General features: G+C 38.1%; 1 protein-coding gene across 12 annotated transcripts in view; it reads left to right on the top strand.

Moving 5' to 3' along the window:
- MCF2 (MCF.2 cell line derived transforming sequence) overlaps positions 1-15,199 on the top strand; it is a 66,750-nt gene that overhangs the window by 31,199 nt on the left and 20,352 nt on the right. For all 12 annotated transcript variants that reach the window (XM_078065279.1, XM_078065280.1, XM_078065281.1 and 9 more), the window contains 9 exons: positions 3,092-3,129; positions 5,930-6,018; positions 7,177-7,243; positions 7,925-8,040; positions 8,155-8,224; positions 10,045-10,137; positions 13,322-13,414; positions 14,083-14,208; positions 14,878-15,099. In XM_078065279.1, the coding sequence (XP_077921405.1) occupies positions 3,092-3,129; positions 5,930-6,018; positions 7,177-7,243; positions 7,925-8,040; positions 8,155-8,224; positions 10,045-10,137; positions 13,322-13,414; positions 14,083-14,208; positions 14,878-15,099 (914 nt within the window). The remainder of the gene's footprint in view (positions 1-3,091; positions 3,130-5,929; positions 6,019-7,176; positions 7,244-7,924; positions 8,041-8,154; positions 8,225-10,044; positions 10,138-13,321; positions 13,415-14,082; positions 14,209-14,877; positions 15,100-15,199) is intronic.

Here is a 15,199-nt window from a genome sequence, read left to right on the forward strand (position 1 = left end):
ACATCATTTATGCTACCATTGTTTCTTTTTACCTCATTGCTCTGTGAGTAATGGGGATTATAACAATCAGGTCTAAATAATTCTTCAAAACTTTTAATTGCTAAGCCAAATATATAAGATTTGGTCAAATCAGATTGTGTTACTCTTTCATGCAGTAAGTCAAACTGGTTTTGTTTGTTTGTTTTTGTTTGTTTATTTTTATTAATTTGCATCAAACAGAATCCTATATCTAGCACAGTGCCTGGCAACTAGCAGGATGCAATAAATATTTGTTGAATTAATTTTTTTAAAGATTTTATTTATTTGAGAGGGAGAGAGTGGGAGAGAGTGCAAGCGGGGGGAGGGGCAAAGGGGGAGAATCTCAAGCCGACTCCACGCTGAGCACAGAGCCCCATGCGGGGCTCGATCTCACGATCCTGAGATCACGACCTGAACCAAAATCAAGAGTCAGTCGCTTAACCCCTGAATTAATACTTAATACAGAGGGAAGTTAGCAAAGAACATTGTGAGGTGTAAAATGTGGTTTGAGCTCCTAAATCTGTAGCTCTAGTCTGCATCTTTCTCGTAAGCTTCAGAGCTCCATTTACAATTTGCCTCCTTGAATTTCCTATAGGCAGCTCAGACTCCACATAGCCCAGCCTGATAGCCTCTCCTGCAAATCGTCCCCTCTTCCTCTGTTCCTCATCTCAGTGAATAGTACTCTGATTCCCCCCGGTCATCCCAGCCTGGGGCCTTGGCTTCCCTTTGCACTCATGCCCCACCTTTAACCAGTCACAAAATCTGCTTCTTTCCATCCCCACTGCTGTTGCTCACTGCCAAGTCCTTAATCCAAGCTCATGTCATCTGTTGCCTTGACAACCGCAGCCGTCTCCCTGTCTCCCCACTTTCCCTTTCACATGCCTCTACTCGCCTTGCCCGTCAGACTTTACAGTACTGTTCTCTCTCTGGGACACTACTTCCTTCCCTCTCCCTTTCCCCTTTGCTGGCTTCTTTTCCTCTAGCAGATTTCCTGTCCCTAGTCCTCTTCCTTCACGGAAGCTTTTCTTTCCTGCCTCTCCTCCTTGGCGCCCAGTTTGGTTGAGCGACCGTGCTATGTGGTAACAAGTCCAGCCATGTGTCTTCACCGCTTTCGTGTAATTGCCTGTTTTCCATCTCTCTTGTTAGACTGGAAACTCTGTAAGGACAGGGCCTGTGTGCAGTTCATGTTTGTATCCCCAGCACCAAACATGGAGCTTAGCATATAGTACAGGTGCTTCATAATTTCATGTATCTATTTATGTTGTTGAAAGAATGAATTTCTCTACCTTGCTTTTCAGAAAAAGCTGCATTCCTCATGAGTTGTGTATATATTCCTTTTTTTATCTTTTAATGTAGTTGCAAAGAATTAATTAGTAAAGCTAATTAGTAAGGCTCCCTCAGTTACCTTTATAAATAAGTTTGGATCTCTGTGTATCAGGTGTCTTTAAAGCGGTGAACATCAGTGTTCATTGAGAAATTGATTTTATGTGGTAAGTTGCCACTAAGTCTAACTTACATATTTATATATACTATGCTATAAACATAAAGCTTGTATATAAAATATATATATTTTTAACTTTTTTTTGAGTATAGTTGACACACAATGTTACTTTAGTTTCAGGTATATGCATAGTGATTCAGCATCTCCATATGTTATGCTATGTTCTATACATAAAAAAAAAAAAAATATATATATATATGTATTTTAAGTAGGCCCACTCCAAACGTGGGGCTTAAACTCATGACCCTGAGATCAAGAGTTGCATGTGCTCCTGACTAAGCCAGCCAGGCACCCCTATAAAATATATTTTTATTTTTACTTTTTTTTAGAAAGTTTATTTATTTAAAGTAATCTCTACATCCAATGTAGGGCTCGAACTCATGACCTCGAGATCAAGAGTCGCATACTCTTCTGAAGAGCCAGCCAGGGGCCCCTAAAATATATTTTTAAATAATGAAAGTGAAATATAAAATGTAGAGAACCTAACAGCATAGCCTTTCCCGGAGTGTGCCTTGCAGTGGTTCCTGCCAAGGAAGAAAGGGCAAAAAGTATATTTCTTCCAGAGAGAGAAGAGACCCCTGCAGCCTGTGTGGGTGGCAGCCTTTTTTAGCAGTGCTGAAAATAGGGAACTCAAATGACCTGGTCTTGCACTGGACCATGCCCTGGGGTTTGTAGGAACATTTGGACTCCTTGCTTAATAATATAGGGGCTCACCCACTGTAAATAGAACAGAAAGATGAAACAAAGAAAAGGAGGGGTGCCTGGCTGGCTCAGTCGGAAGAGCATGCAACTCTTGATCTTGGGTCGTAAGTTTGAGCCCCCCCATTGGGTGTAGAGATTACTAAAAACAAATAAATAAACTTTAAAAAAAATACAGATCACTTTCAACATGTTAAAAAAAAAAAGGAGAGATGAAACAGGAAGAACAGAAAGATTAAAGCTTAGAATTTTGATGAAGTTGTTTTTTTAGCATTTTAATATGCTTCAGAGTTTCATGTAGTTGTGAGAAGCACGTATTCTGAAAGTAGACTATGCAGATTGGAACACTACCTCTGCTTCTTGGACAAGATACTAACCTTACTTACTTATCTATGAAATGGGGATAGAAATAATACTATCTGTTAGGGTTGATTTGAGGATTAAAAACCAAAATGGGTGTGTAGGGCTCAGAACTGCCTGGCATGTAGTTATTAGTTAAATACAGATGTTTTTCCAAACTCTTTTGGATACAGTTAGTCAGTGAGCTACAATCTGATTAAATGCTTATGTGTCAAACACTAAATCTGCAAATAATTACAAATACTAACACCTTCATGCTCACTTGGCAATCACGTGGAATTTTGATGAGTCAGAGAATGTGTGAACACGTAGCAAAGTGGATGCTCAATAAGAAGTTGAAATCATATAGATGAATCTAACCAGTCAACTGTTTTGTATAGTGTGATTTAAAAATACTAATATAAATATGTTAGAATATTCATAGCTCTCTATTTAATAAACATGCATGCGTTTTAATTAAAAGTATTGATTTTAATTCTGGCTTGAAATTCCTCTTTCATATTTTTCTACCAGGAAAGAAGAGTTGGAGACAAAATGAGAGCAACTTAAAAGTAAATACCATTAATTAATTCAAAATTAGCTTTATTGCTGTAGTTGCAGAATTGGTATGGAGGCTGAAACCATATTTTTAATCCACTAAACCAATATTGTACGTTTGGAAGCCTGTTTAATCTAAAAGAAAAAGCTGTTGCTGCATTGTGTCTAATTGCAGTCCTGGCATATCCCCAGGTGTATGAGCAGTTTCTCAGGTCTTGGCTCAAGTTCAGAATTAATTTCCGTAAAACATCTATAAGTCCCAGCTTCTCTTTCCCCCCACTCCACCTCAATAAACTTAAATAAGTATTGCATCTTTCTACAAGAGGAGGTTTCTTTCATAACTGATTACATTCCTATAAGTATAAGACATGGACAAAGGACAGGTTCTAATGGTCCATACGCTGGACTCAAAAAAGACATCTATTCGTTTCTTGATCGATACAAGACTCCTTCTTAGTTGTCCATGATATTCTGGTATCTGCAGAGAGTAGCCTCATCATAACTGTAGGGCCCTACATTTTCCTTGTGTCTTCCTGATGGTAAATAAGGACAAGAACATATATCTCCAAGTGGTTACAGTATAGCAGTGATAGTGACTACCTGGCTTTTAATCCCAATCCATCAGTTACTGGCTATATAACCCAGGGTAAGTTCTCTGGAACTCCATTTCCTTATCTATAAAATGGGGATAATAACAGATCACCCTCATCATAGAGTTCATGTAAACATAAAATAATATTTGGGAAGTATTTCGAATAAAAGCATGGCATATGGTAGCGTTCTTCATGTTGTATACCATTGTGAGCAGGCTAGTGAATGGCCTGTACTGATATACCATGCCTGGTTATCATGTTGTACAGCCACAACTTCTGTTTTCAAGAAGGAAACAGGCTGAATACCAAATTCCATAGTCTTACGGGCCTTTCGGTTCCAGTTTCCACTCATGGCACCCTAACGTTCCTCTATGTGGATTTATTCGTTTACATATCCCAGGGGGAAATAGGAGGCTGTGGCTCTTGTACATTTTCTTGGTGAGATTTGTAGCTAGTGAACCGAGGTCCAAAATGCACACGTTCTTCCAATTCAAGTCAATTTGCACAACCCTTAGGCATTTACAAGTATAAATTTATGTTTCGAAACTTTCCAAACTTGTATTTCAGAAACCTGTTAGGAATAAATGATACATACCTATCTGATGAGTGAAGAAGTATGCACCATTATCAGTCTTACTTATAGTAGTAAAATGATGATAGTTGGTACATTCAGATAGAATGAATCAAAGCATAGTCTTAAAAAGAGGGAGCATAATGGTGGCTGTTTCATCACTTACTAGGTATGTGACCTGGGCCCGGTTGCTAAACCTCTCTGAGCCTCAGTTTTCCCATATGTAAAATGAGGATAAGTATGCCATAGCTTGCTCAATTGCTGGGAATATTGGATACAATGATTTGTGTTAAGTACCTACAACTGTGCCTGCACAATGTATAGGAAATAGTCAATAAATGTTTGTTCCTTTCCACATGTGTTTGTAATATTTTGTGGAAATGCATTTTAGCTGACAGATCTCATCACTTCATTTTGGGTTCTACTTGTGACAAAGTAATGCTACCTTTACTTGGAGTTCAGGCATTTTGCTGGCTCAGAAGTCCAAATATAGCCAGGATCCCTGGAAAATAATTCTAAGGCTTCTGAAGAACAAATAACCACCACAAGTCTCATGTAGTTGACTCAGTAGGCCAGTCCAAGTCCTGTAGAGCCTTCAAAATAAGACAGTGGTTTAGGATCAGGGAAGTTACTTGTAGCAAAAACTGACATGTGGCAGAGAGCAGAGACAGAGATCAACATTTTAAGAAAGAAGAGACAGTTAGTTACCCACATGTTATTAGCCCTGGGGTGTATCATCAGATTTTTATCACATCATTCATGTTCCTGATGATACCACTGAAGCATTAGAGAGTCAATGATGTTGTGTATCCTTGGTTAAAGAATTCAAGGGTTCATGTAATATTTCTTAGAAAGTTTCCATCAAAAATCATTAAGGTTTAAAAGCTGGGTTTTTTTCTTCAATGAGTAAACTTTAGTTATCTGGAAACTCAGCTTTTTACAAATTAACCTCACTTCCCCAAAGTGCCAAATAAATGAGACATTATTTAGTGTGTAAAATAAATTATTTTTTTCTTAGAGCTCGAGTGGGGGTTGGGGGAAGGTGGTGGGAGGGGCAGAGGGAGAGGGAGAGAGAGGATCTTAAACAGGCTCCACGCCCAGCCCAATCCCACGACCTTGAGATCATGACCTGAGCCGAAATCAAGAGTCAGATGCTTAACCGACTGAGCGACCCAGGCGCCCCATGTGTAAAATAAATTCTAATTAGTATCTTAAATCCGTCCTCTTTGGCAACTCAAATAATTTTTATTTATTTATTTATTTTTAAGATTTTATTTATTTATTTGACAGAGAGAGACATCGAGAGAGGGAACACAAGCAGGGGGAGCAGGAGAGGGAGAAGGCTTCCCATTGAGCAGGGAGCCCGATGCGGGGCTCAATCCCAGGACCCCAGGATCACGACCTGAGCCGAAGGCAGACGCTTAATGCCTGAGCCACTCAGGCGCCCCTCAAATAATTTTATAATAATTTTTTACCAGTACAGATTTTTTTTTTACCAGTACATATCAAAGTCATTCCTGAAAAAAATAATCCTAGTGTTTTCAAGTTATCTACACAGGACCTAGAGAAAACTTAATTTGAGCTAGATTTTCTTCAAGAAGAACTATACTTACATAGATGCTAATTTAACTTTTATTTTCATCATTTCAGATTGAAGTGGTGCATGATTGTCGGGAGAAGAGAAGTTCTGGTCAATCCTCCAGTTTGGACAATGACAATAGCTTGGATGTTTTACAGAAGTATCTTTTCTTTGTTGACATATACTCATATACACATCTACCAGTAGGAATCTCTGATTCTGTGTTGAAGGCGAATGTGCTTGGATTTTGAAATCACAAAATGGGGTTCTGTTAGGTTGATGAAAGGAGCACTAGATGAGGTGTCAGAAGTCCTAGAATTAGGGCTGGCTAACCTATGCTCTGTTTGTGTGACTCAAAAATTAACTAGAGTTTTCCAGAATCTTCATTTTCTCTTTTGTAAAAGAGGTAAAAGTGAATGAGACAGATGTTTCAAAAACTATAAGGGTTATGTATATATACAATGTTATTTTATAAATGTTGACTTTTATATAATTATGTTACTATTCTAGACATAAGAATATTCACCTTTTTTTAAGATTTTATTTGTGGTACCTGATGGCTCAGTCAGTTAAGTGACTGACTTATGATTGTGGCTCAGGTCATGATCTCAGGGTTGTGAGATCAAACCTCACGTCAGGCCCTGTGCTCAGTCTACTTGAGATTCTGCTTGAGAGTCCCTCTGCCCCTTCCCCCACTTGCACTCTCTCTCTCTCTCATATAAATAAATAAATAAATAAATAATAAATAAATAAAACCTTAAAAAAAAACAACTCTTACAGCTCAGTGGTAAGAAGGAAAAAAAACCCACAAATAAAAAAAAACCGATTTAATTTATTTATTTAAGAGTGAGAGTGGTGGTTGGGGGGGGAGCAGAGGGAGAGGGAGGAGGGGAAAGAATCTCAAGCTGACTCTCCACTGAGTGCAGAGCCCGAGGCGGGGCTTGATCCCACAACCCAGAGATCATGACCCGAGTTGAAACCAAGAGTTGGATGTTTAACCAACTGAGCCACCCAGGTGCCCAGTAAATTGATTCTTAAGCTTAGTGAGATAGAAATAAAGTGGTTTTTTTTTTTCATTTAAAAATAAGCCCTGAGCCCCGTTTCCTTTCTTCTAAATGTATTTTAGAATCTTGTGGGTGGTACTTATTCTAGAAACCATACAATTAATTTTGTATTTTGTTGATAAAACCAAAACCATTGATAGTTCCTACGCATTAACCATTTTTACGTTGGACAATTTATAATGAGAATGATTGAAAGGTCATAATAAAATTCTAAAGCAACAAAATAACTGATAAATATTGTCTTTTCACTTTAGCCATGTCCTAAATGAACTGATACAGACAGAGAGGGTGTATGTTCACGAGCTGTTTACTGTTTTGTTGGTAAGTGACTCAAATGATATTTTCCCATCTCTGCCCAAATGTTCTCCTGCTATATTCAGTAGGAGGTGTTGAGTTTTCTCTTGCACTCTGCTTCCTTGATTGTCATACACCAGCAGTAGGTACTTCTCCCACTGTTTGAGTCTGCGTGTGTGTGAAATGTGCATGTTCAGCTTCTCCCTCAGTAGTGAGAATTGTGGAACCCAGATTTTATTATAGAAGAGATAAGCTGTTTTCTTAAGGATCCAGCAGATTGTTATAATTATTCCCAGGGTGCTATTTAGCGATTGTGATGTAAAAAACTAAAAGTAGGAGTAAAACAGTCATTTGATACAAATTCATAATATTGATTTGGTCTGAAAAACCTAAACATGTATTGCCAGTTTGAGGAGAGGTTAATGACCTGTAATGTATTTTTTTCATGCTTGGTTTCTGTTTTGTTTCCTACACTATAAGCTACCCTGAAGGCCAGAGAGTCACTTTATTCTACCTATTGAGTGGGGAACCATGATTCCCTTGTCTTGCTTTCTTAAAAAAAAATTTTTTTTAAATGGATAACTTTGGGTACTGGAAGATTTGATTATTAAAAACCAACAGCTTTACCCACTCATCCCCTATACATTCTGCTGTATCTGTGATAATGTGAATATTTTTTAAATGAATAAATGTATTTATTTTGGGTAGGGCTATAGAGCGGAGATGGATAATCCTGAGATGTTTGATCTTATGCCACCTCTCCTGAGAAATAAAAAGGATATTCTCTTTGGAAATATGGCAGAAATATATGAATTCCATAACAAGTATGTAATCGCTGAATTGAATTTTCTTTTTCATCCTATTATTTAAAGGGCTGTTGACCAATTTATTATATTTCACGTAAAATTATCTCATTTTTTTCTCTGAAATTTTTACAGCATTTTCTTGAACAGTCTGGAAAATTGCATTGACGCTCCAGAAAGAGTGGGACCTTGTTTCCTGGAAAGGGTTTGTTAATTATTATTTTAAAATATATAAATATGGGCCACTAAAATAGCAGCTCATTTTATAGGACCAGATTTAGAGACAAAGTAGGTATTGTTTTTTTATGTCTTTATGTTTTTGTTTATGTTTCACTCCAGCAAGTATTTAATGTTAGACCAAGTTTTGTTATAGAAGTTGATGCAGTGAAGTATCCAGAGCATGCACGTGGCCATTGTCTTCCGTGGTATCAAATGCTTCAATGGCTCAGCTTGTGACCACTGACCTTTGGGTGATCCCAGGAGTCCAGGGACCATCCTGGCTAGGAAGATGTGAGACTTGGAATCACCTTCGCATAACCATTCTTGGTTTGGTTAATTTTTAGCCTCAGAGATGCCTTGGCATTCCCCTCGAATACGTGTAAAGGCTTAGCCTCAAACATAGTCTGGCTTTCAGCACCAGGGTATCTGTCACAGGAACTTTGTGAAACAGAGGGCTGTCTGTTCTTTTTATTCTATGAGATCATTCAGGGAGGCTCATTTCTCCATGTCTCAAGAGAATGCTTAGCACAATTGACTTCCCAGACTTTGTAATCCTACCTCTCCTCCATTAGAATTTTTTCTTAGACTGTTCTCTGCTTTACTATTTCCTCCTCTTCCTAAAAAGTCAGTTCCATCTTGATTTGAGAGTCAATTTGATAATGGTGGTCATTGAAAGCTTCCGAATAGATGTCTTATCCCAGAGAGTGTTAGTGGACTCAGAATACAATAAGGTGAAGAAGAAACTATTTGTCATTACATTTCTCAATATATTCTAACTTTAAACACATTTGAGTGATAGCCAGATTCTTCCCTGACTTCCCTAAGCAACACCAGTCTCTTTCCTTTGGACTTGTGTAGTACTTATTGTCTGTGCTACTCATTGGGGATTTTATATTTGCTATGCATTTTGACACATATTTGTGAATTCTGTCTCCCAACCAGATGAAAAACTCTTTGAGGCAAGGTCCATATCCTATATATCTTTGTATCTCTCATAAGGTGAGCAGAGTCATTGGCAACCACTGATGGTTTGATAAATGCCTATTGATAATGTTCATTCATTCAGTACCCATCTACTGAACGCTTACTATACACCAAGCACTGTGCTAGGCAATGTGGATAGCAAGACCAAGACTGTTCCCACAGAAAAAGGGGGAAAAATAATTGTATTCAGTGTGAGTTGTGCTATATCAAGGATATACAAAGGATCCTGTAGGAGCCAAGAAGAGGGGCATCTTACGCAGACTGGAGGTATAAATGGTGGCTTTCTAGAAGAGATGACTCATGAGAAGGATGTTAAAGAGTGAGTAGGAGGTAGCCCAATAGATGAGGGTCAGAGAGAGATGATTCCAAGCAGAGAGAATAGCATGGGCAGATGCCTAGTAGGGTTATAATATGATGATGATACCCCAGTGATGAACCAAGGACCTTGGAAGTTAGCTCCAGCTTCGTTCACTAGGGACCTGAGAGACTAGTAGCATGGAAAGAGCATGTTTCTTTGTAACCTGTTAGCTCATAATTATGAGAAAAATTCGTCTGTTTTTATAGTTCAGAAAAGGTTTTTCTGTCTCTAACTCTCAGACTTGGTAAGTGAAAGTTAGGGAATTACTGGGATAATTATGTGTTCCTCTACTCAGTCTGGTGGGCATGCTTTTCTTGGAATACAAAGAGGGCTCCAGTGTGGCAGGTCCTTCAGGCCACATTCCCTATAATGCTTGGCCCCACTCATTCTTGTTCAGCCTTTCTTGATAAGAAAAGTACATATTCACAAATTGATAATACATTTGAATTTGTTTTTTATCACAGAAAGATGATTTTCAGATGTATGCAAAATACTGTCAGAATAAACCCAGATCAGAGGCAATTTGGAAGAAGTATTCAGAATGCACCTTTTTCCAGGTATAGTAATTATTCAGGTATTGGATATACTCCTTCTGGAAGATACTGGGGTATTTCTTATAAATTCCTTTTCTACTCTGGGTTATATACAATACAGATCAAAGAACAATTTGACCCTGCTGCAAAACACGCACATGCGCACAAATATATATGCTGCTTCTCAGAGGCAATCACTTTCAGTTCTTTTAGCTACTTCCTTTGGTATTTACCTCCATGTTTCCAAAAAACATGTTTATATTGCTACTTTAGCCCTCTTCACTGCCTCTGCCTCACCACTGGACACATACACATACTTCTTTTCCTCCAAAACATCCACTATGGTTATAAGTTTAGTTATATAGATATACGGTGTTAAATTATTAAGACTATGTAATTCCTATGCTCAGATGAATCGTGTGGTATAAGATGGTTGCTTTTCCATCCCTTTCGTTTTTCTTGCAATTGTCTTTTTTACTCACTTAATTTTTAATTTTTTAAAATTTTATTTATTTATTTTTAAAGACTTATTTATTTATTTGAGAGAGCGAGCGAGCACCTGCATGAGCAGGGGGAGGGGCGGAGGGAGAGAAGCAGAGCCCCCACTGAGCTTCCTGGTGAATAAGGATCTGGTTGTCAGTGTTCTGGTAGCCAAGCTGGGGGAAAAGGCTGGGAGTCTTTAATTGGCTACGTAAATATTCAAGTAATCTCTTTGCTTTCAGTATGGTACTCTGTCTTCAACTAGATCTGCTATTCCCCAGCTCAAAGGCCTTCCGTTTCACTCTTTTCAGATAAACATCTGTTCTTCTGCTCTCCAGAGGGAGAGGCATCCATCCTGTTATGCATAGCGGCATGGCTTTCTGAGAGCCTTCTCTTTCCTCACCTTTTTTTTTTTTTTTTAATTTGCCATTTTAAACGTTTTATAAAGATTTATTTATTTATTTATTTATTTATTTATTTATTTATTGAGAGAGAGAGTGTGTGAGCGTGTGAGCAGGGGGAGGCGCAGAGGGAGAGAGAGAGAGAGAGAATTCCCAGAAGACTCCATACTGAGCATGGAGCCTGATAGGGGGCTCGATCCCACGACCCTGAGATCATGACCTGAGTCAAAATCAAGAGTTGGATGCTTAACTGAGCCACCCAGTGCCCCCTTTCTCTCCCTTTTTAAAAATACTTTTATGCCCATTTAATTTTTTTTGTAACAGCTTTATTGTGATATAATGAAAATACCAAATAATTTGCCCTTTCCAAATGTGCCATTAAGTAGTTTTACTATATCCACAGTGTTGTGCAACCATTACTGCAGTCAGTTTAAGAACAATTTCATACTCCACAAAAAACCCACCCATACCTTTTAGTAAACACCTCCGACGTTCCTCCAACCCCTACAGCCTTCTGCAATTAGTAAGCTACTTTCTATCTTGCTAGATTTGCCTGTTCTGAACTTTCATATAAATGGAATCAAAATATGTGATCTTTTGTGTTTGACTGATTTCACATAGCATCATTTTTTTGCAGTTCATCCACGTTGTAGCATGTTATCAGTTCTTCATTCCATTGTATGGGTATTCGACCTTCTATGTACCCATTCATCAGTTGATGGTAATTTGGTTCTTTTCCACCTCTTGTGTACAAGTTTTTTCTGTGGACATATATTTTCATTTCTCTCAGCCATATACCTGGGTATGAAATTGCTGGGTCGTTTGGTAACTCTCTGTTAACTTTTTGAAGAACTGTTGGATTGTTTTCCAAAGTTGCTGTACCATTTTATATTACTTCTGGTAGTGTATGAGGGTCCTGATTGCTCCACTCTCTCACCAACACTTGTTAGTATCTACTTCTTTTTTAGCCCCCTCCCCCAGTATCTACTTCTTTTTTTTTTTCCTAGACATCTATTTTATTATTATTTTTTTCCTTCTTTATTTTTTTTATTAACATATAATGTATTATTTGTTTCAGGGGTACAGGTCTGTGATTCATCAGTCTTACACAATTATCTACTTCTTAAACAGACTTTCAACAACCATATTTTTTTCAAACACACCTTCATCTCTCACTTTCAGGGGTACTTGATGTCTGTGATTCTGGACTCTTTGTGGAGGGAGGGGGAAACTGAGTTAATTGTACCTTAGCTTTTCCCTCTGTCAGCTTGAGATTCACTTTTCTCTAGCGTGCTCACTTGCTTACCACCTGTCAGTTTGGTTTCCAGGTTCCAGATTTGGTTGATGGTTTTTCCTCTCCCATCTTTGTAACTTTGGGTTTTGTCTTGTAAAAATGACTCTTAAAAATCATTTTAGTTGGGCTTCATGAGTGAGGAGAGCTAAATGCATGTATCAGTCCATGATCTTTAACCATAAGTTGCTAACTGAATTGTTTTTAAAGATTTTATTTTTTTTTTGAGTCATCTCTATACCCAACGTAGGGCTCAAACTCACAATCCCGAGATCAAGAGTCGTATGCTCCACTGACTGAGCCAGCCAGATGCCCCCTAACTGTTTGAATTAGATTGTATATTGTTTTTTATCCATATCCAGAGGCAGGTCCCAGATCTTACACATGTATATCCTCTCCTACTCCCTTTGCGTTCTGTAGTTCTTAAAAGCACATTTCATCCTAATCGGCCCCATCTTGCTGTCGTTATGGACCCTACAGCGTTCCCAGGACCCAAAGTCATGACCCTTATATTTATCATGGCATTGAGCCAATAATCAGATGAACTATAGCACCAGTTGATGAGGTCTGTATTTTTCTTGTGATATTAAAAAAAAACTCCCTCTCATACCCAGTTTGATTTATATGCTGGGCCTTGGCCTGTGGAGCTGAGCCTTTTGTTAATTTTCTTAAATACATTTTTAGTCATGTTTCGTTAATCATGTTCATTTCTGGCCATTCATTGTTTTCTCATCTTTCAAGCATTCCACATCAATGTGCATTTTATGTAAAAACTTATTTGTATTTGAAATTTTAGCATTTTCTACCTCTCAAATCCTTGAAATAATGTTTACAGTAGTTTTTTTTTTTTTTTTTTTTTTTTTTTACATTTATGGCCGCTTATAATTTCCATACGGTCCGTAACAGCGGCTTTCCTGGTAGATTTTCCTTGAGATGTAAGAAACCTGCATGCATTGGGTCTAATCAGTGTACACTTGGCATTTTCATAGGTACATGTCTTAATTTAAATTTACTGATAATTATATTTTAATGACAGGAATGTCAAAGAAAATTAAAACACAGACTTGGTCTGGATTCCTATTTACTCAAACCCGTGCAACGAATCACTAAATATCAGTTACTGTTAAAGGTAATTACGCGAAGCATTTGTTTCTTTCTTTACTTACTGCTGTGGGTCAGATGTGGCAAAGCCATTAAAAAGGAAGCGGCTGGTGAGGAAGCCCCAGGAGCAGGGAGGCTCAGTGAATGGGAAGGCTGGAGTTAACAGTATGCTTCCTTCTTCACTGTGGCGATCAAGTGCCCAATGCCTAGATGTAAGCAGAGACTCTCTAGAGTCTTTTTAGCTATTTAATTGTCCACACAAGTTACGTTGATGTATGCGTAACGAATGCAGAACTTTTACGATCATTAACTAAACAAATATTATACATGTTCACCACGTTCTATGGTCTATGCAAAACAAAGAAAACAAATTGTTGCATTTGGAGGGCCAAAAAAGTGTAATTATTTTAAAAATCAATCTCTAGTGTGTCCTAATGGCTGTTTTTCTGCAGCTCCAAGAGCACTGAGTGCCCTTTACTTGATACTGTTTAGTCACTATTCCATTTCTTCCCAAATTTTGACACAGTTTTTAAAATAGAGGGTTAATGTGACAAATGGCAAATGAAAGATATGACTCCAAAAATGACATTGTCTTTAGATTCCTCCTTGAAAGCATGTTAGCCAAAAATGTATTCATTTTCTCCAGCTATTAATATCTGCCTGATATTAAGTTTAATTCTTGACTTCTAATTACAGGAGCTACTGAAATATAGCAAAGGCTGCCAAGGGTTTGAACAATTAAAGGAGGCACTTGACACAATGCTGGATTTACTGAAGTCAGTTAATGACTCTATGCATCAGATTGCAATAAATGGCTATATTGTGAGTAAATTTTAATGCTTGTTGCAGTTTTGTGGGTAAACATGTTAAGAGCTCTTTCTTTGTCTCCTGGAACCAAGTGAGAAATAAAAAGGGCAGAAAAATGGAGATCCAAATGTCAGCATTATTGACAGTGCTAGATGAAGAACTGGCTTCAGATCAGCAGCCAAATGGATTTGTGATATCCCCTTGTCCCTAAAAGCCTACCTCCGGCTCCAGCCTTGAGATACCCTGATTGAAGGAACTGTTGGGGTCTTCTAAGGAGATGTATTGTCCCAGAATTGCTGCTTGCCCTAATCCAAGATAAATGTGGGAAAAAAAAAATCAAGTCTTTAGAGTAAGCTCTGCCCAGTTGTGATGCTTGCTCTGGTAGATGTCAGTCGCCAGTCAGGTTTGAGAAGATGGGCAGAGCTACCCTAGTTGAAAGAGTCCACATGGAGACAGGAAGCCAGGGAAAAGGAGATTTCTTCTGTCTCTTGTTCCCGCCATAATTTTGTACCTGTGTGACACAGGGCATGTGTTAATGTAAACAGTTACGATGAATAAAATTGTAAAACCTGTACAAATTGCATTTCAGAGTTTTAGTGGCTCATGCTAAACGGTATCATGTTGATGGCAGAGGTCTGAATGTAGCTGTGCTTTGTACTGATGAGTGTTGATTTTCCTTCATAGGGAAACTTAAATGAACTGGGCAAGATGATAATGCAGGGTGCATTCAGTGTTTGGATTGGACACAAGAAAGGCGCTACAAAAATGAAGGATTTTGCTAGATTCAAACCAATGCAGCGGCATCTCTTCTTGTATGAAAAAGCCATAGTTTTTTGTAAGAGGCGTGTTGAAAGTGGAGAAGGCTCTGATAGATACCCGTCATACAGTTTTAAGCACTGTTTGAAAGTAAGACAATTTAAATTGTGTAACATAATATTATTTCATATATATATATATAAAGTTTGTACACCTTTGCAAGTGAAATGAATGGTTTTATACTTTAGTT

This window comes from Halichoerus grypus, chromosome X (genome assembly GCF_964656455.1).
Source record: "Halichoerus grypus chromosome X, mHalGry1.hap1.1, whole genome shotgun sequence".
Lineage (NCBI taxonomy): Eukaryota > Metazoa > Chordata > Mammalia > Carnivora > Phocidae > Halichoerus > Halichoerus grypus.